Here is a 26,348-nt window from a genome sequence, read left to right on the forward strand (position 1 = left end):
TCATATAACCCAGAGCCGCCAAGCAAACTGCTTAACCATGTATGAATGTGTGTGTTTTTCAGTGTGGCTGGTTGAGTGTGGCTCTATTGTGAATCGCTTTGAGTGGTCAGTATGACTAGATAGACTATATAAGTGCAGTCCATTTACCACTTTGAATGGTTTTATGATGTGTATATTTTGTTAATTTAATTTTGTTTAAAGGAAACTATGTCGTATTTTTAAATCCTTCGTTTTCTCCTTAAAATCATTCAGTTGTGGTCTATATAAAGTGGATCTCCAATGCTTTGGTCTGACGTCCTTGTTGTTGTTGCTCCACAGAGTCCTCTCTTGCTTTCATCCTGAGCTGCGCCTGAGAACAACTTGTTTTGGTGCCGTCTCTTTAAATGTAAATGAGGCACTTCGGAGTGTTCCAATCTGTATGCTAGGGGATGGGGTAATGAACTGTGCAGGTTACTGCACCCACCGACTGACCATATTCAGTTTTCAGCTATCAGTATCAGCATCCTTCAGCTTAACTACAAAATAACAATGGCGGATTGGTAAAATTGGTTAGCTGGAAGTTCCTGATTCTGTTTAGCAGTTCCACGTTAAATACTGTGACGTAATTGTTCAAAAAATGTAAAAGGGAATAAAAAAAACTTAGAAATATGACCCAAACAGAATATAAGGATATCTATGCAGCACCTGGGCAGACTAAATTCAGTTTTTCTGCACTCCTATAGACTATAGTTACACAACAAAATGTGTTCAAAAAGGGTGATTTTGCATGATATGTACCCTTTCATATTTTTGATGATGTGATTGGATGCTTTGTTCATAAGTTGATGGGGTTTAATTTAATAAACAAACATTTAAGGCACATGTTTTAACCAAAAATATTCCAGAGGTTGTTTTTATTTGTTTATTTTTCTTCTTTTTTACTTCTTTAAAGGCTTAATACTCCTTTTTTGAAGGGTTTATCTTACATAGAAGGTGTTACACTGTTAAACTGAATGTTCCTCAGTAACTCAGTTTGACAACTCATTATTGTACCTCAGCGCATCAGGTGCTTGGACTTTAGCCAGTATTTTGTATTTGGATTTTTCTTGCCTGGGTATAAGTGTAGAGAACTGTTAATTTATTTTTGGCAAATAAACCCGTCTAGAGATTTCTTGTCACAAACACATCACACGCTTTGTCCTTATGTGTTTAAACCTTTGGCATTCAGATTTCGAGACTGTTCAGAGGCTGGGGATTTATTTTTTTTGTTGACTCACTGTTTCAGGTGCTTAGTGAACGAGCTAACCTGAAGGGATGAGTTGTCATCACCACAGCGTTGAGAGCAAAAACCAAGTGACAGATGAGCACCAGTGCGGCTGTGGCTGTCACCAGCCTGGACATTTAAACCCTCAGGGGAATCTATTCCATGATTATTATGGACTTATGGTTGCAGCAGGGTCACTGGCCATGCCATCAAGCAGTCAAAAGGGAAAAAAAAGCTGATGACTTATGTGGGTAGGTGTTTCTCATCAGACAAATGTGATATCATGGGGGATTTCGGCACCAGTAAGATGCTAAACTAGCCTTTGGCATATGAGTAAGCAGGAAAGACGTTAGATATCATTAAAATGCAGGAAAAAAAAGGCCTGACCATTATTTAGGATTGCTTTTAATGCACACAGAAGTTAAACGTGGCAAACAATAAGGTAAAGAAAACAACAATGCTATTAGTTAAAGCAAACATTTTGGTCATCTGAATTAACTTCAAATTTGATTTTTTTGGTCATAAAGTCAATGAATAGATGTCTACTTCAGAAAAAAAGGCAGATAAACCAATCTTATGGCTGCAACTGAATGCATTTAGGCATATAGATGTGAAGACTGCTTGCTGAACACCCAATTAAGCATCAGAGAGGGGAACAAGTGACTTCAAACATGGTGTGGTTGTTGTTGCCAGACAGGCTGGTATAAATATTTCAAATACTGCTGATCATCTGGGATCAGCATTCACAACCATCTCATGAGTCTACAAAAAATGGTCAGAGTAAGGGGAAAATATCTACTGAGCGGTACTTGTGTGGACGAAAATTAGATGATAGAAAGGCAACAGTAGTTTTAGTAGTTTTAGTATTAGGACCAATGTATGCAACTCATGTCAGCGAAGAACAGGGCATGGTAGAGATGATTCACATGGTGTAGGATATTTGGACAATAAGAAATTGTCAGAAAATGTCCTGACCTGTTTATTCTTGATTACAACTGCCACATTCAGATGGTAGGGTCAGTGTCAAGTTTTCTGGCCTCTACAAATCACCTTAGCTTCTGCCCAAACTTGACAAGGGCTTGCTCCCATCAAAGAAATCCAGGACCAACTCTTCTCAGTGTCATCTTTTCATTTTATTTCTCTTTTCTCTTTTTTTTTCTTTAAATCCTTGTACTTTTCAATACATGACACCCAAGCAGGTTGAAAACCAGTGGTGTTTCTGCAGGAGCTTGAAGATGAGGTCTTTGTTTGTAGAGGTTCTTTCAACACAGGTGTGCTGAATAGACTTATAGCTCTTGAAGGCCTGAGTGAAAGACGGGTGTGCTTGATTTTCTGTAGGCCACGTGCCAGCTGGGTGGAGATGGTATTGCACTCACACAAATACACCAATTGCTGTTTCAACTTGACACCTCCCACTTGAGCTCCTGGTTTTTTTTTTTTTAACCCAAGGAGGTCACGCCTCTCTCTTCGCCAGATCTTGTCCCAGTAGGGTTTTCTTGTTCTTCTATCGGCAATAACACAACAATGCGCCTTACATCTCTGTGAAGTATTGTTGAGGGTATCTTCACTTGAAGTTCCTTCCTCGTCCTCCTTGTTTGTCCTCCAGCTCTTATAAGTGGTACAGGATAACTTGGATAAGTTCGTACATGAACATCTCTTACAGTCCCCTTTCCGTCACAGTTTACGCTGATCACTCTGCCAAGTTTGTACTGACTCCTCAAAGCATTTTGGTCTGCCAGCCAAACAATGTCTCCGACAGCAACATTTCGCTTTTTTGAATGCCATTTACTTCTGATAAACAAATTTGGTCCAGCTAATTGACTCCATTTTCTCCAGAATCTATCCACTTCTGTTTGAATGAACTTTAATCTCTTGAGTGGATAACTTTTAAAGTCAAATCCGCAACTATCACTTTTTAGATCAGTTCTTCCAAGCAGCAGAGAATTTGGTGTGATGTAGCTTATGCAATCTTCTCGACTTTGAGTTCTTGCATCTATTGGTCTTTCATTAGCCAGATTAGCTGCCATATACAGGAATGTTTGAAATTCACTCCATGTAAAAACTCCGTCCGATCCTAGATTGTGCAATGCTTGCTTGACTATCTTTACAGCTGCTTCTGCTGCCCCATTCCTATGGGGGGAGTCTGCAGGGTGTATTTTCCAGCTCCATTCAGTTCCATGTTCCAAAGCTTCATGTTGAATTTGCTCTTTGTTTAGTTGGTCCAAAAACAGATAAAGATCAGCCAGGACAGGTTTAGCTCCAATAAAGTTTTTTCCGCCATCTGACCATAACTTTCTTGGATGTCCTCTTAAGGCTGTAAATCTCTGGTATGCTAACAAAAAACCTTCACTTGACTGATCGCTTACAAGGTCTGTGTGAATAGCTCTAGATGACATGCAACAGAAGATGATGCCCCACACTTTCAGTTTAACTCTTTTCCGGGCCTCATCCCTCACTTCATAAGGTCCAAAAAGATCAATAGTAGTAAACTCAAATGGTCTAGCCGGCTGTGTTCGTTCTGGTGGAAGATCCCCCATTATCTGCTCACATCTTTTTGCCCTGATTTTCCGGCACGTCACACAGTTATTCACAACTTTCTTAGCCAATCTTCTGCCTCTCACCACCCATGCTTTTTTCCTCATCTGCAGTAATGTACCAGCAATACCTTCATGATTGACTTCATGAGCTTCAAGAGCAACCAATGTGGATACCCATGAGTCATAGGGTAAAATGGGAACAGCTCTTTTATCTTCATTAAAGGATTGAATACGACCCCCACATACCTGAAGTCCAGAATCTTGTTCTTTAAACACAACTAGCCTGTTTAAAGTTGTGTCATGGAACGAGGTATTCTCTTGTGCAGCCAGAAAAACCTCTCTCAGTGCATTCTCACACTCTTTAACACTAAGCCCGGGATGGATGGTTGATTGTTTGACGTCTGTTGAAATTTTTACCTTCACTTTTCTGCCACTATGGTGATTTTCCAAAGTGAGTCTCCAGTTTTCAACAGCTCTTCTCACCCATGCAATAACTCTGACCAGTTTAGAAAGACTGCTGTATCTTCTCTCTTGAATTAACTGCTTGGCAACGAATGTAAGAGGTGAGATTTTGAGCTCCATGCCCCTTTCTTTACCCTTTGTAACTTTTAGAGCATTCTTTGTTGCCTCCTCATTACACAATTTCTTTTTTTTTAGTTTGCTTAGACTGTGCTCTAGTTGTTACTGCTGAGAAAGCTTTTCTTTGGAGTTTTTCAACCCCTTCTCTTGCACTCATAGCAATGTCTTTGGCAGATCTTTTCGGCCATTGGTCAATAGGTTGCACCAAAAACTTTGGTCCATTTTGCCACTGTGAGTCCTCTTGGAGGTGCTCAGGACATGCTCCTCTTGATGTAATGTCTGCAACATTGAGCTCACCTGGAATCCACCACCAATCTGCTACAGGCCCAGTTTTCTGTATTTCACCAATTCTATTAGCAAAGAAAGTTTGGTACCCATAGCTGTCACGCTGAATGGCTCCTAACACAGTTTGGCTGTCTAGAAGATGGTACCACCCTCCAATTTCCATCCTACTGTGCTTTTCAACATACTTCCTCAGACGAGCTGCAAACACCGCACCACAGATTTCTGCCTTTACAGGTTCTCCTTTCTGGTCGAGTGGAGTTAGTTTTGCTTTGGATTCTACAAGTCTCACTTGGATCCCTTGCTCTGTCTCCCATCTGAAGTATAGAACTGCCCCATAACTTTTGTCACTCCCATCAGAAAAAGTTATTCCAATGGGCTTTCCGATCCAACTGATTGGTGTTAAACTCCTGTGAAATTTAATTTGGCCCAGGCGAACATACTCCTGGAACAATTCAATGGCTTCATTTCTTAGTCCATCAGAAAGTGGTTGATCCCAAGTATCACCTGCTTTGCCTGCAGTTTTGGTTTCTTGAAAAGCCTTTCTCACTAGAATGGCTCCTTTTTGTTTGGTGGGTGTAACTAGCCCAATGGGATCAAAAAGACTAGCTACTTGGCTAAGGAGTTCTCTCCTAGTGAGAGGATTTGGAGTTTTATTCTCACTTCTCCTTCTTCTAGGTTTTGTCCCATCCTCATTTTTTTTCCTCCTCTTTGAGAAGTTAATTGATGTCATCACATACAATTTATCCTCCTCCACCAGATATCCCACTCCCAAAGCCTTATTGTCATCCTCTTCCAACTGATTAGGGAGTTTAAGGATTTTATCTCTGCCCGATAAGGACATGTTTTGCCTCCCACTTTGACCTGATAGAACCCATGGTTTCAAACAGAATCCCCCAGCTTGTAAGATCTCTTCCACCTTCTCAATGTGTCTATGCAAAAGTTCTGGGTCATTGTCAGATGTTAGAATATCATCGACATAACAGTCTTCTTCCAGGATCCTCCGCTCCTCTTTACAGCTGTCAAACATGGGCAGTTTTGCCGTCTCTCGCATCGCTACTTGGGCAATACATCCAGCAGGTCGATCCCCAATGTTAACTCTGGTAATGGCAAACTCACCGATCTCCTCTTCTGAGCCGTCTCTCCAGAGGAACCTGTGTAGATGTCTCTCCAGGTCCTCTAGCCACACAGAGTTATACATCTTTTTAATGTCTCCCAGGGCAGCATGCAGTCCCCTTCTGAACCTGAGTAGAACAGCACGAATAGGATTTAAAACATCAGGACCTTTCAGCAGAATATCGTTCATACTTAGGCCTTCAAATCCTTGACTGCTGTTCCATACTAAACGCACAGGAGTGGTCACAGAATGAGGATTTGGCGCCACCTGATGGTTTACATACCATACTGGTCCTTTCCAGTTGTTTAGAGTGTCTTCTGTTAGTTTTACTGCTGCTTTCCTCTCCACCATTTCATGCACCTGGCTTGCATAGACAGTTTTCCATTCAGGCTCTTTATTTAATCGTCTTTCTATTCTTAAGAAAGTTGATTCAACACTTTTCCTGTTATTGGGAAGACAAGTGGGTTCTACAATCCAAGGATACTTTGCATCCCAGTGGGGAGCATCACTGTGGTTATCTGCTTGCACATAGGTAAGGCCTTGTTTAATTATTTCAAGTTCTTTCTCCTCCATTAATGTCATATCTTTCCCACCTGGCTGACATGTCCCACAGCGACATCCACCACACTTTGGTTCACAAGCTGCTCCTATGCTCTCCCACTTCCACCAATCAATGAACTCTTTATTGGTAGTTGTGTTTTTGCTTTCTGCTTTAACTTCTTCAAAACTGCAGGCTTCTTTATACTCCACAGCAGCAATGCGCATGGAACGAGCAAAGTGCGTTTCTGACCTGTATGCTGCCACGTCGACGTCTTCACAAAGATCCGGATGAGCTCCTCCCACGGTCATGCCGAGTGGACTGTTCCACAGAACCAAGTCTCCCACAACCTTGACTCTTTGAGGGGCCAGTCTGCCTTCTCTGTGGCTTATTAGCAGCTCAATAGTATCTGGTCTTTTAAGGTCCTCCAGGCCAACATCTGGGAAAAACCTTTGCAACTGTTGAGGTTGAATGACTTTAAGCACCTTAGCAATTTCACTAAGTCCATAACACATGAGTTGGTGAGCTTTCACTTTGCCTTTGGGGGTCTTAACTCTTACTTTTAGCAGGTATCTTTTTGTTCTAACTTTGACTGACATTCCCCCAACACCATGAACAACTAATGTTATGTTTTCACCTTCCAGGCTCAACCTTTTAGCTGCTTGATGAGTAATGTAATTAGTATCAGAAGCTAGGTCAATCAAAGTGCCAATTTTCTGGCCTGCGTTCGCAGTGACTTCCAATAGCATTAGAATGACAGGTTGCTCCTTTAGTCCATATGACTCCATAAGACCAGAGGCTTCACGCCTTGTGTTTCTTGTTGAAGCAGTCACATTTGAAAAGGCTTCTCTGCATTCTTCTGCTAGTTCTGGTGAAAGTCCAGCTATGAATTTTTCCTGCTCTTCTGTCAATCTATTTTCCCTTCTTGGTTTATCAGTCTCAACCTTTGTACTTTTACCCTTTGGGCAAAGGAGAAAATGGTGATCTGAAAAGCTTCTCTTCTTACAATCTTTATCTCTACAAAGGTAGGTGTTGACGCAATCAGCATCTCCATGCTTTCTCAAACACCTTTTGCATGTGTCCAATGTCTTTACAATGTTGAGCTTTTCAGGTAAATTCATTACTTTGAACTGTTTGCAGAAGAATATTTTATCTCCGTGTCTTGTGTCTCCACACACAATACAGGCATGATTCTTTCTTGTGGATCGAGTAAAAGAATGTCGTTTCTCAAACTTCTTCTCAACCTTTTCACTCACTCCTAGTTGCTCCAATTTCTCTAGAACTTCCTCCTGTGTTTTTAGAAATTTGAGAAGACTATCAAAATGGTTATCTGGTGTAACTGCATTGGCAGGATTAACCATAAAAACTAGCCAGTCTCTCTTTATAACATCAGGTAGTTTACTCTCTAGAGATTTAATAACCAGAGGATTTTTCATTGCTCCAATATTACCTAACTCTGTTAAGTCAGCTAGAGCCTTTTCAATTTCTTGAATAAGATCTATCACTTTCCTTGGCTGGTTTGCTTTCCGGGGTGGAGTCTTCTCAAGCTCTTCAATAATTTCTAAAGCAATGCTTAACTTGTCGCCATACCTATTTTCCATCACTCGAAACATATCTGCAGCAGTATCATAAGTAGACAGGTGTAATTCATTACAGATCCTTTCATCTACACTATCCAACAACTGAAACTTTTTCACTTCCACTGAGCCACTTGGTTCTCCCTGCTTCTGCAGACTTTCCCAGTCTTTTCTCCATCTGTGAAAGTTTCTTTTACAGCCATGAAATTTTGGTAGACAAATGGGTCTAATCTTTACACTGGGTGCAGGTTGCGCTCGTATAGGAAAAGATGTAAGGTCTAATTGAGCAGCATCTGATTTCCTCTTCTCCTCTGCAATCGTTTGTGCTATGACAAACTGAGATTTTCTTGTTTGAAGTTTATTTTTCATCAATTTCATTTGTTTTACTCTGTCTTCTATATTGTCCCTTTCTTCTACTGGAATCCACACTTCCCAGGTCACAAAACTTTTAATAGATTCCTGGATCACATTCTCCACGAAGGACAGCTGCACTTCATATGCGCTTTTGTTCACAGTTAAAACTTTTATCTCAGAAGCATCATTGCATGCCTTTTCTGCCTCTTGGATTGCAGTATAGAGTTCATCTTGACCATACTTTTTCCACAAATTAGACTGAACTATTTGTTTGACTTCTTCTAATTTTAATTCACAGTCATTAATAGTCTTTTCCAAATCAGCTGTTTGCTGTTTATCAAGTTCACCATCTTCATCTCCCACCTCTGCCAGTAGTCCAGCTTTGTAATCATCATTTGAATCACTTACATGTCTGGCATCGGAAGTTAGCTTTTTAAACTCCTCCCGTAGTTCCATCTCTGTCATGTTGGAAGCTTTTCTGCTCAGGAAATTAGCTTGCTTGGTGAAGGAAGACTTTGCCATGGTGCGATCCAGCTTCAATTGTTTCACTGACTTTCCAAACATTTCTTCAGCCATTGTGGATTGTATAGATGAGATGACCTGATGTTCCTCCTTGAGTTGATTCGTCAAAGCTTTCCTCTCAGGACTTCACTGTCATCTGATCTTCTGTTGGTTTTCAACTGGTTCCCAATTGATTCGAACTGGTTTCCATTGGTTTTCAACTGTCAAGTTTTCTGGCCTCTACAAATCACCTTAGCTTCTGCCCAAACTTGACAAGGGCTTGCTCCCATCAAAGAAATCCAGGACCAACTTTTCTCAGTGTCATCTTTTCATTTTATTTCTCTTTTCTCTTTTTTTTTCTTTAAATCCTTGTACTTTTCAATACATGACACCCAAGCAGGTTGAAAACCAGTGGTGTTTCTGCAGGAGCTTGAAGATGAGGTCTTTGTTTGTAGAGGTTCTTTCAACACAGGTGTGCTGAATAGACTTATAGCTCTTGAAGGCCTGAGTGAAAGACGGGTGTGCTTGATTTTCTGTAGGCCACGTGCCAGCTGGGTGGAGATGGTATTGCACTCACACAAATACACCAATTGCTGTTTCAACTTGACAGTCAGAATACAAACAACATGAAAGCGTGGGTCCATCCTGCCTTGAATCAAAAGTTCAGGCCAGTGATGTTGCTGTCATGAAATGGGAAATATTTTCTTGGCATATTTTTTTTGTGCCTTACAACCTACTTGATGAAAGGATTGTTGCCAATAATGTCTATGCCTTTGTGCACTCCAGCTGGCTACTTTCAACAGAATAATCCATCCCGTCACAAAGCTCACATGATTTCAAATTTATATCTTTGACATGATGAGTTCATTGCACTCGTTTCTCTCCAATTCTCTCTGAAAGCTCTTAGTAGTTAATAGTTGCCCAGAATATAGTTATTCACTGTCAAATATTAACTGAGAATGTTCTTTATGCTTAAAATTCAGTGTTAACACCACCTTAACAACTTTTTAAATGCCAGCTCAGATTCAAGATTTTTTAGTGTGCAGTACAACCATTTGACGGTTAAGTCAATTTTTTTGTGTCTCTTAATAAAGTACGGATATTACCGTAAAGCTGAAGTGTTGTCAGCAAAGAATAACACTAGTCTGGCTTAAGTACTTAAAACATGCATTTGTAATGATAATGCTCTAAGAACCCAATATTCCAGTCAGACATAGAGTTACATTTAAGAGGTTTATTGAAAGAGTGGTTGGCTGACAAGGCAGGCAGAACAAGACTTGACCAGATGCAGGCAGACAAGAAATAATGGAAGGCTTCTCTCACACGATGGCTTTCTGACAGTCTAGCAGTGAATGATCATGGTAAGCAGGAATATATAAGCAGAGTCCCAGGTGAGATGACTTGAACCTAATTAACAGCAGCAGGTGAACTGAATGAGGTGAACTGGCTGGAGCTATGACAGAGGGTGCAGACTGAAATAACCGTGAATGGAGCTAATTAGAAATACAAGGGCATAATCTGACTGAGAGCATAAACACAAGACCTCAAGCGCAAATAAATTTAAGAATTAATTAGAAGGCAAAAAGTAAAGAAATGCAGGAATAAGGAAAACATCTAACAAAGCTAAAACATGAAGATCTGAACTATATGGTGAAACCCTGACGGAAAAACTAATAACTGGATATGGCAAGCCCTATAGAATATAAATGATGAGAAAAATCTAAATCAAAACCATAACCAGACATCTTCAAATCATGACAGTGTTTTCCACACATTAGTTATTGTTGTTGCTCTGTATGACTTTTCTCTTTGTGGGGTTGTAAATATGTTGAAATTCTATTATTTTGCCACCTGACACTATTTTTCAGTCATTTGCTCCTGCCATCAGAACATGCTGCTGCAAGAATGAACAATAAATGACACATAAAATAATATGGCTGTAATGATATTTCTCAATAAAGAGAGTGACGTGTAATTAATTTTCTTCCTTAAAGTACTCGATATTAAGACGAGTACTTTAAGCTTTGAGTGCCTTCATTTAGCTTTGCAACTCTTATTTTGAAGGTAGTATGGAAGTTTGAGATATTGTCTAGTGTTAATAAAGTTAAAGTAAAGGCTGCTCATTGGCCTGACTTCTACCACTGTCAATTTGTATGCATGGCAGCTTTTTGGGTTTCAGCAGAAAAGAAAATGTTGACTGACTGACACCGGAAAATTCTACACTGAACAGAGTTTTATTTAAAACACGGTTTGAGTTTAAGGAAACAAAATTGCTTAGAATGAGACAAGAGTAAGAGCTCTAATACAATATCTAACCAAGAATTGACTGGACTAGAAAAACAGAGAAGTAATAGTTAAAGTGACTTAGGCATACTGAAGAACCCACATCATACCACATAACCTGCTGTGTGTTGGCTTACTATTAGAAAGGAGTTATTTACAGAGGGGGTAGTTGCACAAAGAGGACAATAGAGTTTACTTCTACTCAAAAAAAATGTGGGTTCACCACTTTCTTTTGCCGCTGACGTGCCTTCCAACTCCAGGCGTGGCAGCAAGGTTTTTCTGTGGATGTAGTTCCAAAAATGAAACGGGAACCAAACTGTTTTTTAATAAAGAACAGTTCAGGATGCAGCTAAATAGCGCACTTAAAAATATACATGACCATTGTGATATCAAAGATTTGTTTAATATCGTTTACTCCATTTTTCCCATTAGATTGTTATTTTTAAGTTTGCTTTAAAATCTAACAACTCAGCAACACTGCATATTCGTTTATCTTCATTTTGAAAGTACCCCCCTCTTAAAATCACACAAATCCTAAGGGCCTCAGTATCTATGTATGTATATACATTAAACCTTTCCTGTGGGCTACATTTGTGTTCATTTTGGGGTTGTTTTAGCTAGCTGTATCAGTGTGAAACTCAGGGGTCCTCTGTTTGCACTGCACAGCCATAATGTGCTGGTTTGTCAACTGCCATTTCAAAAGGAAAGGGACATGAATTGATTTCTCACCAGGAAGTTGACTTAATTTTTTTGCCCTTGTCCTTGAATGACAAATTACCCAACTGTGGATAATAGCAATCTTCTAACACAATATGTCTTCAAAATAAGCATCATTGTTGTTTGTTTTCCTCTGTTCGTGGTCTGACTTGCAATCATGTCTGTTTGGAATAGAACATTTATTTTGCATGGTCTGCATGGCCACATAAATCTGGGCTGCTTGCACTTGTGTCTAAAAGGACACTGTGGATATTGGCAGATGGCTACAGATGATAAAAAATTACATCTTAAACCGCAGATGAGCGGATGGTTGAGTGGGTTGAGAATTATGAATTGCATCTAATGACCTTACAGTGACTTGCAAAAAACAACTGTAAAAGTTCTTCAACTCTTTCAGGCTTAGTCAAGGTTACAACCAAAAACATCAATGTATGGTGATGAGTTTTTGTATCAGACTTGTACAAAGTCCTTTAAAGTTGTGAAGTGGAACATAAGTTACATGGTTCTTACATGTTTTAGAAAGAAATCTGAAAATTGTGGCTTGCAAACTTTTCTACCCCAAAACGAACAACCAACACTCAACTGGAACTGTGGACGAGCGCACAGCACATGTAGGAGCATCTATTGATTGATGGCTATTAGTCATGCAATCCACAATTTTCAGCTTTAGGGGACATCTAGGGCAGCGGCTCTCAAACTGGGGTCCCCAGAACCTCGGGGGACTGTGAACCTCAGGTTGGGGGTCCGTGAAACGCATGATGTCAAGCCTCAGGAGGCATCGGGACAGAGCTAAGTAACACAATAGACAAATATCTCACTCCGTTCATCAAGTAAGGTAAAAGCCAAATCAGCTGAAATTAGGAAGTATGACAACAGTTACATCGAGTTTGGCTTTATCGAGAATCAGGATCTAATCTCCTCCAAATCTCTAAAGGGTCCCTGGCCATAAAAAGTTTGAGAACCCCTGATCTAAGGGATATGGCTAACAGTTGGAAGAATGTGCAAAACGGAACTGTGTGCTGCGCTGTCTTTTCACATCATGCAAGTTGATGTGAAAATACAAAGCTCTCAAACCTGATGCGTTTTCAGAGTATGCTGCGGATGATGCGAAACCAATGTGCTGTGGCTAACAACTTGCTGGATTCACCTGAGCAATTTGTGTAAGCTATCTGTGGGGGATTTCCTCCAATGTGGCTGAACTCTGTGTGGTGGTCCTCGAGCAGGCTGTCTAAAGATATCCAGTGCTTTAAATACAAGGACACTTGCTCTGCGCCATTCTGAGCATGTTATTATAAACACATTGTCTTGGTCAATGCCTTTCTCTCATCGGACAGACATTTAAAGGGTCTATGCAGGTTCTGTTCAGTGATTCTCTTCAGTGTACCCCCTCCGGCTTGTGCTGCAGCTGCGGTTGACTTTGCTTTTATGTCACATCACACCTGTTCCACAATCCCTTATTACTCCTTGCCGTTCATAGTGCTTTTGGATTTGTGACCTCCACGTGGGGTTGATGATGGGTGGGTGGTCGTCTTCAACCCCCGTTGTCTGTCGAGACCTTTCAGCTGGTGGTGATAAGCACAATAGATCATGTGACCAAAGGATTATCTAAAAGGGCCTATAATGTGTAACGGAAACCTAACACTGCATTATATATATATATATATATATATATATATATATATATATATATATATATATATATATATATATATATATATATATATAGGCATATAGGCATTCATTTATGTATATATATATATACATAGATGAAAAGGTTCAAGCTGTATAAATACTTTTGCTAATTGTTCTGAGCACTGTAGTGGCAAACCATATAAAAAACAACGGTTGGTTTGTTTGTTTTGTTTATTGAACAGAGACCTTGTACAACTGTAAAAGTGCAGTGATCTCCAGAAAAATGATGCTTCATACCAGAATATAGTTCTCAGACGTAATTTCCATTTGTAGTTCCCTGACTCATGAAAAAACCTACATGACACAGAACATTAAATGTAGAAAGAATTTGACTATCGCCAGCCAAACGTTCTCTGGTTCTGCAGCAAACATGTCATGAACAACACTTTTGTCCTTCCTTTGGAAATGTTTACCACTCTGAGTGAACTCGCTCATAAATGGGCTCATACTATCCGCAAGAAAAAATCTCTGCCTGTTGTGCAAAGGAAATGTTTCTAGTTTTTACTTCTTATAAGCATCTTTCATGTTTATCATATTTGTTTAGCATAAATATTGAATGGCTACACACATAAATAAATAGAAATAATGTGAAATATAGCCTGCCCTAATGGAACTGATAAACCACCAGAATTTCACTTGACATGCAGCATGGTTCTCCTGCAGATTTCTTTATTTAATTCCCATTCGTCATTTCATTTGCTTTCCCAAGCTTTAAAGAAAGATCAGGGTAAACTCTTCATCATTTCAGTCACATCTTAGACATCTTAGAGCCCCCCCCCCCCCCAACCCACCACCCCCAACACACACACTCACACACACACATACAAGACTATCACCCTTCACCACATCACTGTGTTTCTTTTACTGAGCACTCTAAGAGATGTGCCTTTTGTCACTCAGTCATTTGGTCCTGTGGGAAGATTCTTTCAAGCCACATCACTTAGTATTATGTGAAGCAAATAAACCAAAGGGGATAGTGGACCATTCTGAAAAACTAATTTCACTGCAGTGACATGCTTGTGCAGGGATTCAGTGTTACTGCAACATCTTTCTTTTTATAAATAATGATTGTGTGTAAATCTGTCCAGAAACATGCTTGCAGTTTTAATAAAGCATGGATGTGATATTAATTTTGGACTTTGAAAGATGCATTTGTCCTGCTCTTTTTCCAGGTTGAAATAGTCATATTTACTAGTCATAAAAAGCATGAAACTGGAAAACACAACATTTCTCAACCCTGTCCAGTACTGCCAGAATATTTCTCCTTCGAATCTTCAAGCTTATTTTGGTTTTTTTTTGCTTTTTTACATAACATTGATAACTGACCTTCTCCACTCTGGGTTGCTCCAGGCAAGACTGCCTAATCGCCTTTGCTCCAAAATGCTATACATTAATGTCCTACAGTTGGGCCAAAACTTCTGTATGCATCAAAATAATTTTTCGTTTTATTTTACAAGTGTCCTGGCACACAGCCGCTCATGAGGGAAGACACTGCTGCATATTCTGACTGACAGTCAGAACGCAGCTCTCATTGATGAAGACTGTAGCTCTGCACACGAAGTGCATGTCCAATACGTTTTTGACTTTTCCAAATCTGACCCAGTCAAATACGGGCCATTCTTTCAGTTTGTGGGACAGCGGGACTAGAATGAAAATTGCAGCACAGTCCCGCACAAGTTTGGACATCTGGTCACTCTAACCTCATCATAACATATTTTTCAAGTACAGCTACTTATTTTTTCCTCACCTTGGACTTAATTGGGACCTTTGGTTCCCACGCTCCACTCCTTCTGTTGTTGAACCCCACTAGGCTCTGCTGCTGTGTCGGTAAAGGTGAAGATAGTTGGTTTCACCACATTAGCATATTCAGACGCGCTATGGGCATCAGCTTAGCCACCGCATCTCTGGAAGTGTTGATAAATGTATCTGGTGAGCCCCATTGTGACCTATTGAATTCCTCGTTTTTCTTTTTTTTTCTTTTCTCAGAACCCGATTTTTGCTTGCAAAATCGGTCGTGTTCCTTTGCAGCTGACATGTTGTCTTCCCCCCTCTTCCTTCCGCAGGGAGGCGCAATGACATAGCAACCATTGATATGTCAAAGATAGCAGCAACAAAATCCTAAATTTGTTAGATTTTCTTTAACATTTGTATGTGTCCTTGACAGAAACATACACAATCATATGTAACAAATGCATTTATCAAAAGAAATTCAATAAAAAAGAATTGCAGGCGCGAGGCCCCTCAGTATTGCAAGGCCCTTTGCTGTTGCACAGTTCTCACAGTCTATGCGGTGAAACAGTGTTTTCACAGGTCAGCCTAAAAAGTGGATCAGACCGCTGCAGCTGATCCAGAACGCTGCTGCCCGCGTCCTCAATAACACTAAGAAAGTAGAGCACATAACCCCAGTTCTAAAGTCCTTACACTGGCTCCCTGTATCTCAGAGAATAAACTTTAAAATACTTCTGTTAGTCTATAAATCACTAAATGGCTTAGCACCTAAATACATCACAGACTAGTTACAGTTATCTGGAACAAACTTCCAGAAAACTGTAAAAGTGCGGAAAGCCTGAGTTCCTTTAAATCATTTGTTTAAAATTGCCTTTGACTGTTCTAGTTAAACTGTTTTAATGTTCTTTTTTGTTTCTACATTCTATCCCTACTTGCTTTTGTTCTACTTTATTTTCCTATATCTTAATCATATAAAGCACTTTGCATTGTCTCTGTACTGAATTGTGCTATATAAATAAATTTGCCTTGCCTTGCCTTGCCAATGCGACGATTCTGTCAGTAACGGTCCAATAAATAAAACTGGGTCAAAATTAAAAAAACAGTGTTTATTTTCATCTGGCTGCCCTTTGTGTCTATGTTTCAAGAGGGGGAGGGGCAGGGGTTGGTCATGCAGTTTTGGTTTGTTCACGTGACAGGGACAGTGATGCATTATTATTTTGTTTGTGAAGACTCCTGTCAGCTTACTGTGCTGCAACCTGCTTGCCATGATAACATCCTAATGGGGATGTGACTGCTGCAGATTTTTTCTATAGTTTCCATATGACTCCTTCTATTGTATGAATGGCCCAAAAATATGATATTTTGTATACCAAATGTACGACACATGAAAATTATCTTAAAGGGAGCCGTTTTAGGCAAAGTTCCTGACGTCTGAGTCACAGGGGATTCAGTTTAAGAGAGTTATGCAGAGTTAAAAATGTTCAGGGAGACAAAATGACTCCTCAGTCCTGGCTTATGTTCGCTTATGATAAGGGTACCCACGGAAAGTAATGGTTCAAGCACAGTACCTCATTAAAAGACACACATTAGCTGATATTCATGCCTATTAACAACTTAGACACAAGATATATTCGACTGTAATAAATATAGGACACACTCAACCACACACATAGCAGAGTGTATGTGGATGTAAAAGTGGGCAGTTTGAAGATTTAACCAGGTATGTTGTAGATCGGGAAGCTTAATCCTGAGTGGCACGCGGAAGAGCAAGGTAGCGGCTCAGGGGAGGTGGAGTAAGCAGCAGGATGCTGTGTTGGCAGTGAGCGGCCAGGCTGCCCGACACCAGAAACCACGCTGCAAGGGGCCAGCCGGATGGCAAGTTGGAGACAGGAGTTGGAGGGGTGTCGCCGAGGGAGGCGAGCTGGGAGATTTGGCTGGATGTATAGCTGGCAAGGTGTCGTTGCATGAGGCTTGCTGGATAGGGTAGTTAATAGAAGGTTCTAGCATTGCTAACCATAGAGGGGGAGAAATACGTTGCAAGGTAAAGAGTTGTGGGTAGATCTACAATATGTTGACATGTCCCATATAGTCAGCTGTAAAGAGGGCAAATTGCCACATCCACTTTGGCACACAATGTCGCAAGCCGAATTCTGCAAAGATCACAAACAGAGGACTAAAACAACAAGCTGGAAGAACACAGACAGAGAACAAAAGCCACAAAACAAAGAGCTGGCCCATTACTGTCACAATTATGTTTTATAATAAGCTGCCAGGCTCTGGAAAGGATCATATTTCGGTTCTTTCATCAAAACCTTTTTATACAACATACAAGCGATACTATAATAAGGCAGATGTGTCCAACTCTACCAATTTTTGGTGTTATTGAAAACACTGCTTTATTTATTTCAAGCAGAGGTGTCGAAAATAGGCCTTTCGGTTCTGATTAGCAATCGCTGAATGCGTCAGCTGAAATGACAAATGTTCTTGGCGTATTTCTGCAATTGACTCATTGCAAAATACATCTGTTTGAAAGGGTCCTTACACACCCGATAACTATAAATGATCTTGTGTTTAAGGACCGCATGTCCTGGGCAAAAAGTCAGCACTCATTTATGAATATTGGAGAAAAGGTAAAAAAATTAATTTTTTGCGGGTTTAAATATGAAATCAGGCCTGCAGCTTGCAGTATGTAGATGTGAGGTGTTTAAATGTACTACTTTCCCTTTCAGTAATTTCACCAATTTACAGTTTTGAGATCAACACAGCTGGGTTTCTAAAAGCAGATAGAATGTGTTAAAACTGACCTTATGTGTCCAAAGGGTTTTAAAATGTATGAGGCAATAGTGACAAAAATGTGTAAAGTAAAACGATCTACGACAAAATATGTTTATTCATCAGTGTGATTATTTTTTTTTTGGCTGAGGTCTGATTATTATTTTTTCATCGTTAACGTATTTCTACCTGAAATTCTGAGAATGTTTTGAAGTGGTGCTTAAAAGAAGAAAACCTGCAAGCTTTATGACAGTTTCAACACGTCACAATTCATGTTTTTTGTTTGACGGAACTAGTGTAGGCGGCCGTTTTAATGCCATGTATTTATGGCATAGAAAAAAATAATGCCACAAGTCAAGGGTTTCAGAACTTATTCTACCTTTAATAAGTTTATCCAGTGCAGTTCAATTAAAAGTCACATGTTTTTCTTGTTACAAAGAAAATATAAAATCAAAGCAAAAATCAAAGGTTCAACATCCCGGTAGAATAATTACACACCTTTAATAAAAAAAAAAAAGACTCCTGATTCAATTTCAGCCATTAGTTTTCTTGTGGAAGATTGAACCAGCATCCCATATCCTCATTTTACTTAATCAACCCTAAAACAAACCAGTTCCAGCTGAAAATAGTAACCCCACAGCTTGATTCTGGGGATTGGGGGCATTATGTGCTTTGCATACCTTTTGGAATTGTGACCGGCACATTATTTTTGCTTCCATCTGACCATAAAATATTTTCTTGCTAAGGTTTTAGGAAATTTTAGCCAGTATGTTATCTTTGGAAGAAAAAATAATATGTTTATTATATACATATATATAAATATACACACACACATATATACATATATATAAATATACACACACACACACACACACACATATATACATATATATAAATATATACACACACATATATATATATATATATATACATATATATATATATATATATATATATATATATATATATATATATATATATATATATATATATATATATATATTTATTTATTTATTTATTTATTTATTTATTTATTTATTTTTTGCAATCTTGACATGGAGAATATAAGATGTTATTGTTATTTGTAGATAACAACCTGTACTTTCTGTAATTTAATTCCTGCTGGCCCTGCTACTGATGTGTTATTATCAGCCCTTCCACTAGTTTCCAGACTCCAGGTTAGATGCAGGTGATAGACAGGTAGATTTTATTATTAAGATTTAGGCAGGGCAAATTTCACCATTTTATCTTATTCATTTCCCCTCGGCGGAGACCGTCTGTCTTTTATACAGGTTACGTTAGAGGGATACATGCCCATCAAAAACAGGAACATGACCTTGATCTGCCAGCCTGATGGCCTAGAAAGGCAGAAAATGTTACGAGACAAATGTCTCCTCAGAGGTGTGCGCTCCTGAGCCAGTATAGGTAAAGCACTTTGCTTCAGGGAGGATTGGCTAAAGAAGAAAGAATGCTCTTGGCTCACACTTAGATGTGACTCAAAAAGAAGCAGCCCCTCTGGTATCTCTGGTGTGAGGGGGGAAAAGTGTTTTGATGATTTTCTAAAAAAAATGTGTAATGTAGAATATTTGGCATTTTTCTTGCATGCTAAGGGATGTTAACATGAATGAGAATATTTTTAGGTGACACATGACGCAAGTACATACAGGGCGTGACATTGATTTAGGGTTGCTGCGCAAAGCTGTGATTCAGCCAGGCGTCATACTCCAGCATAGAGAACCACCAGGACTCCTTTGCTTTAAATGTCATCATTTTACCATTTGATTGGCTAGAATTGAATCATGACATAATGTGTATAAGTTATCCCCCCCCCCCACACACACACACACACGCGCACACCCTCTGTGGTTAGGGGGCAGGTGAATAAAAATCCTCCTTAGCAGCAATAAGCAGAAACAGGAAGACGCAACACCTAAACAAACTCCAAAAGGAGAAAAATCACAACCAGGTTATAGCATTAAAGCCACTTAACCTCAGCGCAGTGGAGAAATGGCACAACACCGAGCTCGAATCCTATTTCAATTTCATAAACCTAGCAGAGATTCCGTCCTTATAAAACCCAACTCCAGCGTGCAGCGGATCAGTGAACTTGGCCAGGACTCTGTGGAGGAGAGTCATGGTTTCGGAGACGCTGTAGAAGGACAGAGTGCCTGCTCTGTGATCCAGGTACACTCCCACTCTGGACGAGACGGGACCCGAAACTGGGGTTTTATTTCGGTCGTGCCAAAACGAGTAGCCGCTTCGGTCACAATATAAACACCAAGACTTGTCATTGGAGCGAAACTCGCACTCGTCCAAGTTTCCCGCTCTGGCTATTGACTTGTACGAAGCAGCTATATCAACCCGTTTCCCCGTCCACTCCACCTCCCAGTAGCAACGACCCGTCAGACCCTCTCTGCTCAGGACCTGGAGCCAAGCGGTGAAGCGGTCTGGATGGTCAGAATAAGCCTGTTGTGGTTTCAGCACCGTTGCTTTTCTGTTCTCCTCAGACAATCTCACGTGTCTGTTCGCCGTGTTTGGGTCCAGCGTGATTTCTTTCCAATACTTCAAGAATCCAGCTCTGGTTTTCGGCTCTGGCTCCGACAGTAAAACATCCACCTCGCTGACCGCCCCCGAGATGTTCGTCCACGCGTCTCTCAGAAGGTCCTGGAGTTTATCCCGCAGCTCCGACACGGCCGCCGTCACATCCTCAAAGTATCGGCGAGGACGGATGCCGATGCCGGATGCGTGTGTCGGCTCACCGAACGCTGACGGCGAGGGGTGGCTGTGGAGAGACCGGCTCTGGTCATCCGTGTCCGAGAGCGGCTCCAGCTCAGCGTCTTTCCTCTTCAGATCAGCGATCTCCTGCTCCAGCTTCTGCTGAAGCTCTCTGACTCGGCTCACTTCGGTTTCCTGCTGGGATCTGATCTGCTGCTGCACGTCGGAGCTTCGTTTCCCGATGAGACGGATGAGCTCAGCGAAGATCTTCTCACTCTCCTCCACCGCTCTGTCAGCAGAGACGCCGATGTCCTCCGCCTCCTGTTGAAGCAGCTTCACGTCCTTCTCCCGGCTCCAGATTCCTTGCCGGATTTGTTGTCGCCTCGCCTGAAGCTTCTTCTGCTTCTCAGACACTTTTGCTGCAGCTGAAGCCTTTTTATGGCCTTTATGCTCGTCCGTCAAGCAGTGAGAACAGTTGCAGTGCTGATCAGAGTGACAGAAAACCCCAGCCACCGCATCGTGACAGGAGCAGATGTTCTCCTGGAGCTTCCTGGAGGGCTCCACCAGCTTGTGCTTCTGTAGCGGTGGAGCGTCGTAGTGAGGCTGGAGGTGAAACTCGCAGTAAGAGGCTGGACAGGCTAAACAAAACTTGACAGCTTTCAGCTTCCTCCCAGTGCAAACGTCACACGCCACGTCTCCCGGTCCAGCATAGCAGCGGTACGCCGGATCAGCTTGGAGTCCAGTGTTCCTCAGGTCCTCCACGAGAGCTGCTAAGATTGTGCTTTTCTTCAGGACGGGCCTCTTCTTAAAGGTCTCCCTGCACTGAGGGCAGCTGTGGATTCTCTTGTTGTGATCCTCTCCATCCCAGTGGGTTGCGATACAGGTCATACAGTAGCTGTGTCCACAGGGAATGGTCACCGGGTCCTTCAGCAGATCCAAACAGATGGAACAGGAATAATTATCTCCGTCGAGCTGAATTCCTCTCTGCGCCATTTTCCCCTCTCAGTAGCAGTGACAAAGTTGAAAACTTCCTCAGAACAGGAATCGGTTTGAACTCTGATCTAAAAACATGCCGACGCAGTAAATCTCAGTGGTTGCACCCGTCGCTGTGCTTGTCGATCTGAGTGGGAGGAAACAAAGAGCTAGAGAAACATGTCAGGGCTGTTTGTGTTGAACAGCAGGAAGAGGAGGGCGGAGTCTGTGAAACCACGCGCTGTGTGTTTAACCCTTTCAAAACTAAGCCCATTTATACGTTTTGGTAAGCTCAGTTTTACATGGTAACCTGTTTCCACTGAACATAAATGCCCCAGCATCTATAAAAACAATGAAAGCATCCTCCATTTTTATTTCATCCTAGTTTAAACATCAGGAAGTGAGATCCGTATGTTTTCAGGGCAGAGAGCACTAACTGGCAGACCCCAGTCTGAATCTGGACCCAACCCAGGTCGCATCTGGACCCGGGCCAACTGCTGGAGTTTAATTGAGCTCTTCCATTTGAAGCCGCACAGGCACAATCAAACTCACACAGGTCCCACTGTACCTGCAGAACGTAACAGAAAGATTGCCAAGTTGATGGAGGGTAAAGCAGCAGCTCAAGATCTAAAGCAAGGGAAGGCCTGAAGTTTACAAAAGCCCTCGACCTCACACCAGTCACCAACAAGTTGGGAATGTTCTTAAAAGTTCAGTTTGCTATACTTACTAAACTAATTTTTTATATAGGAAAAATTACTAACTTTTTAGCTTGAATAATGTACATTTCTGTTCAGAGGTTTATATAATCTCATTAACTGTGATCATGAAACCAACACGGTGCAAAAGTTTGACATTACTATGGAGCTTGGGTGCAGAGAAGCCAGACAGTTTTTTTTAGCCATCAACTTTAATTCGAGATATTAGAAATAGTAGAGCTCATTTCAATTGGATTAGTTTTCTGCCAACTCATCTGCGTTTAAACATATGGCAAAAGTTTGAATGAGAGAGAGAGAGAGAGAGAGAGAGAGAGAGAGAGACAGAGAGTTGAGGTTGGGGCCATTCCAAGGCTTAATGCCGCCCTACTTTTTCCAATCTAAAACCAGCTCTGATGTGTGTTGGTGATCATATTTCTTTTGAGACAGTGAACTCTGTCAAATTTGCAATGTTCTAGCTGTTGGTTGGGTGGGGTGGGGGTTCCTTTTTCTCCATTGTTGTTTCCACTTTGTGTAATACAGCAGAACCACTGACAGAAAAGCAGACCATGATGGCCCTAGATTCCAGTTCTGACAGCTGGAGAACTGTTCTCAGCTTCGTGCCTGTGCATATTCTCAATCATCCAAGTAATGGCGGCTTCAACAAGTTTCAATCAAAGGCAACCAGACTGTTGTTGAATGTTGTTTCGTGTTTTGTGAATCTTTGTCTCTGAGCTGCCCATCCATCCCCTGGGTCATTAGAGTATTGTTTGGTGTGAGTTGTTTACTTGTTCACCTTAATCCTGATGAAACAGTTTGTCTAATTTCTTTGAAACGAGTTTCAATGCCGGGTTACAGATGCTGGAAAGCTGAAACCAAACCCTTCCCCGTTGGGTGAGTGTTGGTTTCTCTCTTTCGATAAATCCCTCTTTCAGCTGTCTCCTCTGTCTAAGATCGAGATGTTCCAGCATTTTCAAGCTTATGACAGGCTTGAGATCACTATTGTTTGCTCTGGAATTGAAGCATGCTGGTTCATGTGGTTCATAAATTTCCTAACTAGTTACCTTTCACCAAAGCTGCAGCAGTGTGGGAAGTCAAATGGTCGAGACCTGGACACAACTGGGGGATCAGGACCGTGATTGCAAATACACCAAAAAACAGCTTCTGACGGCAGCCACAAAAATAGAGCAGCCAAGACCTTGCTGATTGCTTGGGGACATTTTTCCAGATAACAGTGAGGGCCATATGTCTTGGGTCCACGATTTATAGTTTTTGTCTTTCTTTTTACTTTTCGTGATCGATGTTACATTCAACGTGGGACAAGCTTGGAAATTACTTGTAGTTACAGAAATCTGGAATTTGAACAGGGCGTGTTTACTTTTTAGAGCCATTGTATGCAGCTAATTTTAATAATACATTTTAAAATGTAAAGTTTTCTTATAAAAGTATCTGCTGCTTAATTTTTATGAAGTTAGACCTGCAATAAGGCATAGTATACACAGTAGCAAGCTATAAAGACAGAAGGCCTATTAAAGTTAAATACATACATATATATATATATATATATATATATATATATATATATATATATATATATATATATATACATACATACATACATACATATATATATATATATACATACATATGTGTGTATATGTATATATGTGTACACACACACACACACACACACACACACACACACACACTTGGTTAATTTCCCACCCATTGAAAAGTGAATATGCTATTCACAGAACAGAGCAGGTAATTTTTCCATGTCCAATTCAGCTCCCAGCAGATATAATGACAGCCTATGTTCTGCATTTTTATTCGTGGCACAAAAAAAAGCAATTCAGGCTTAGACACAGCGGAACCTTGTATGTGTCATTTTAACCCGCTGCACGTGTTTTCCACCAGAAAAATTGAATGATTCATAAATGAGCGAGGGCAGCCAGGATCAGGGCCAGCCGTTCGTTTATGCCTTTGACGTCTGCGATAACCTATGAGTTTTGTTACGCTCCATCCTTGCCTTTCCTTTCTTCGCACATGCAAGCAGCCTCCGGTGTGCTGAAACACCCTGGCATTATTGCTGTTGGTTCAGGTTTCAGCATTTAAGCGCTTTAAAGAGTTGCGGATGTCTTCTGTAAGAACACATTTACTGCAGCAGTATGTGACGTTTTAGACAAGTCAATTCAGGAGTGTGCAAAAGGTGCAGCCTGAAAAGTGACTCTACACAGACAGCTGAATATCTACAAGCCGAAGTGAAGACCCTGACCTAAAACAGAGAAGGAGATTTGTAAGGTTGGCTTAGCACGTGGTAAACAGTATGAAACTCAACATGTTGTTGGGAAATGTTTTATTTTCCCACTGAACAAGGTGACAGTAAAGAGATATTTTGCAAAAGGTGACATCAGCTGCATCCTTACCTCCTGAGGGCATGTAAGAGTGTAAATCAACCGTATTTTTTTATTTTTCATACAGTCACGCTTATACAACTCAGTGAAAAGGTGTGAGCCCTTTCCTTTGGGTTCAAGTGTTTGCGTCCAACTGGTTTCTGACACTCTCAGACAGCCGTCATGGCTCAGTTAAAGAGACGGCTTGACCACTGAACCATGCTCTGTCTTATGCCGTCACGCTCACACACCCACACCAAAACACTTTAAACACTCTACTGAGCTCCTGCGGCTGCCAAGGTACAGTTTTCTGGTGTGGATTTTTAACAGTTAAACAAGACCTTTTTTTTTTTTGGATAAAACCAAGTGAAAACTAAGGATTACCTCAAGGCTGTAAGATCCTACATGGATATCATTAGATGTTTGGATAATGACCTTGAAAAAAAACGTTTTGAAGGAACCGTTCTGTTGAATACCTAACTTTAAGGTTTGAACTGTTCTCTGTGCTATCTCAGGGTGCGCTCAAATGACACCAAGGGCTTTTCCCTTTCAACAGAACTTATGAATGCAGTGGATTTTTCTTCAGATTTTGTCACAGTACAGCCAGAGCATTTATGCATTTTAACAGGAACACGCATTAGTGTATAATTGTAAAGTAGGAATAAAAACGTACCTAGTTTTCAAGGTTTTTACAAATACAAATCTGCAAAGTAAAGCGTGCATAATTTGCCCTGCTCCAATATTTAGCTTACCGTTTGAGAGGTACTTTCTGACTCTAACAACTTTAAAAATGTTTTGCTGGTTATTCTTTGCAGATAAGTCAGAATGTGTGACGATTTTCAAATCCAGCCCCTCTGTGTACCTTTAACTCAGGAATATGCTTTGATTTGCCATTTTTGTAGTGTGCCTTAAAACGTGACATTCAATTATGTAATATTGTAGTGATGGAAAAACCTGTGAAACACTTAGGTTCACCAAATTGTTTTGGCTGTGCATCATACTGAACAATTAAAGTGCGCAGAAAGGATTCTTGTTCCACCAGCGGAGCTGGTTAGTCTGGATTCCTGTTACAAATTAGCATGCCAATGAATTGTCACAGGCAGATTACTTTGTCTCTGACCTGTCTAACATGTTCCGTGTCTTTATGATGTCATTTGGTTATGCAAGAAATACAGTCTCGTGTTCTCAAACTTACTCTGCTTTCAACCTAAGGGACTTCTGGGAAAAAGTGGTGGCTCTCAATTTTATGTAGGGGTAACAGAGAAGGAGGGGTTGTAATGAAAAACACACCACACTTTTCAGGTTTTTATTTGTAAATAAAATGATTTCTTTTTTTTCGCCTTCCACTTAACAATTATGTGCTGCTACCATGCACTATAACATATGCGCCTTTAAAATACATTAAAGTTCACACAAACTTTAAAGATAAAAAGCCCTGATGATGTAACAAGTGCACAGATTACTTACGCATAGGTGATACATCCAAAGACGTTTCTAACTTCAGTTTGCAGTTATGTTTATTGACTTTATTGAATGTTTTCTTCAGTTACATAAAATAGGGCTCTCAATTTTAATCCATAATTCTTCCTTGAAATACTTTTTAGTATGAAGTTCATCTCATATTTTTGTGTAAAAGTGAAGAAAAATATCTTCCTC

At 40.6% G+C, this 26,348-nt stretch overlaps 2 protein-coding genes across 2 annotated transcripts in view; one reads left to right on the forward strand and one right to left on the reverse strand.

The window, feature by feature from the left end:
- The window catches only part of grin3a (glutamate receptor, ionotropic, N-methyl-D-aspartate 3A), a 109,877-nt gene that overhangs the window by 30,269 nt on the left and 53,260 nt on the right, over positions 1 to 26,348 (forward strand). The window lies entirely within an intron of this gene.
- ftr66 (finTRIM family, member 66) lies at positions 18,971 to 21,801 on the reverse strand. The gene has a single exon (XM_012869436.3). It carries the CDS (start codon positions 21,626 to 21,628, stop codon positions 19,952 to 19,954), a length of 1,677 nt encoding a protein of 558 aa, XP_012724890.2. The 5' UTR covers positions 21,629 to 21,801; the 3' UTR covers positions 18,971 to 19,951.

The sequence above is a fragment of the Fundulus heteroclitus genome, chromosome 8, assembly GCF_011125445.2.
Source record: "Fundulus heteroclitus isolate FHET01 chromosome 8, MU-UCD_Fhet_4.1, whole genome shotgun sequence".
NCBI classification, from domain to species: Eukaryota; Metazoa; Chordata; class Actinopteri; order Cyprinodontiformes; family Fundulidae; genus Fundulus; species Fundulus heteroclitus.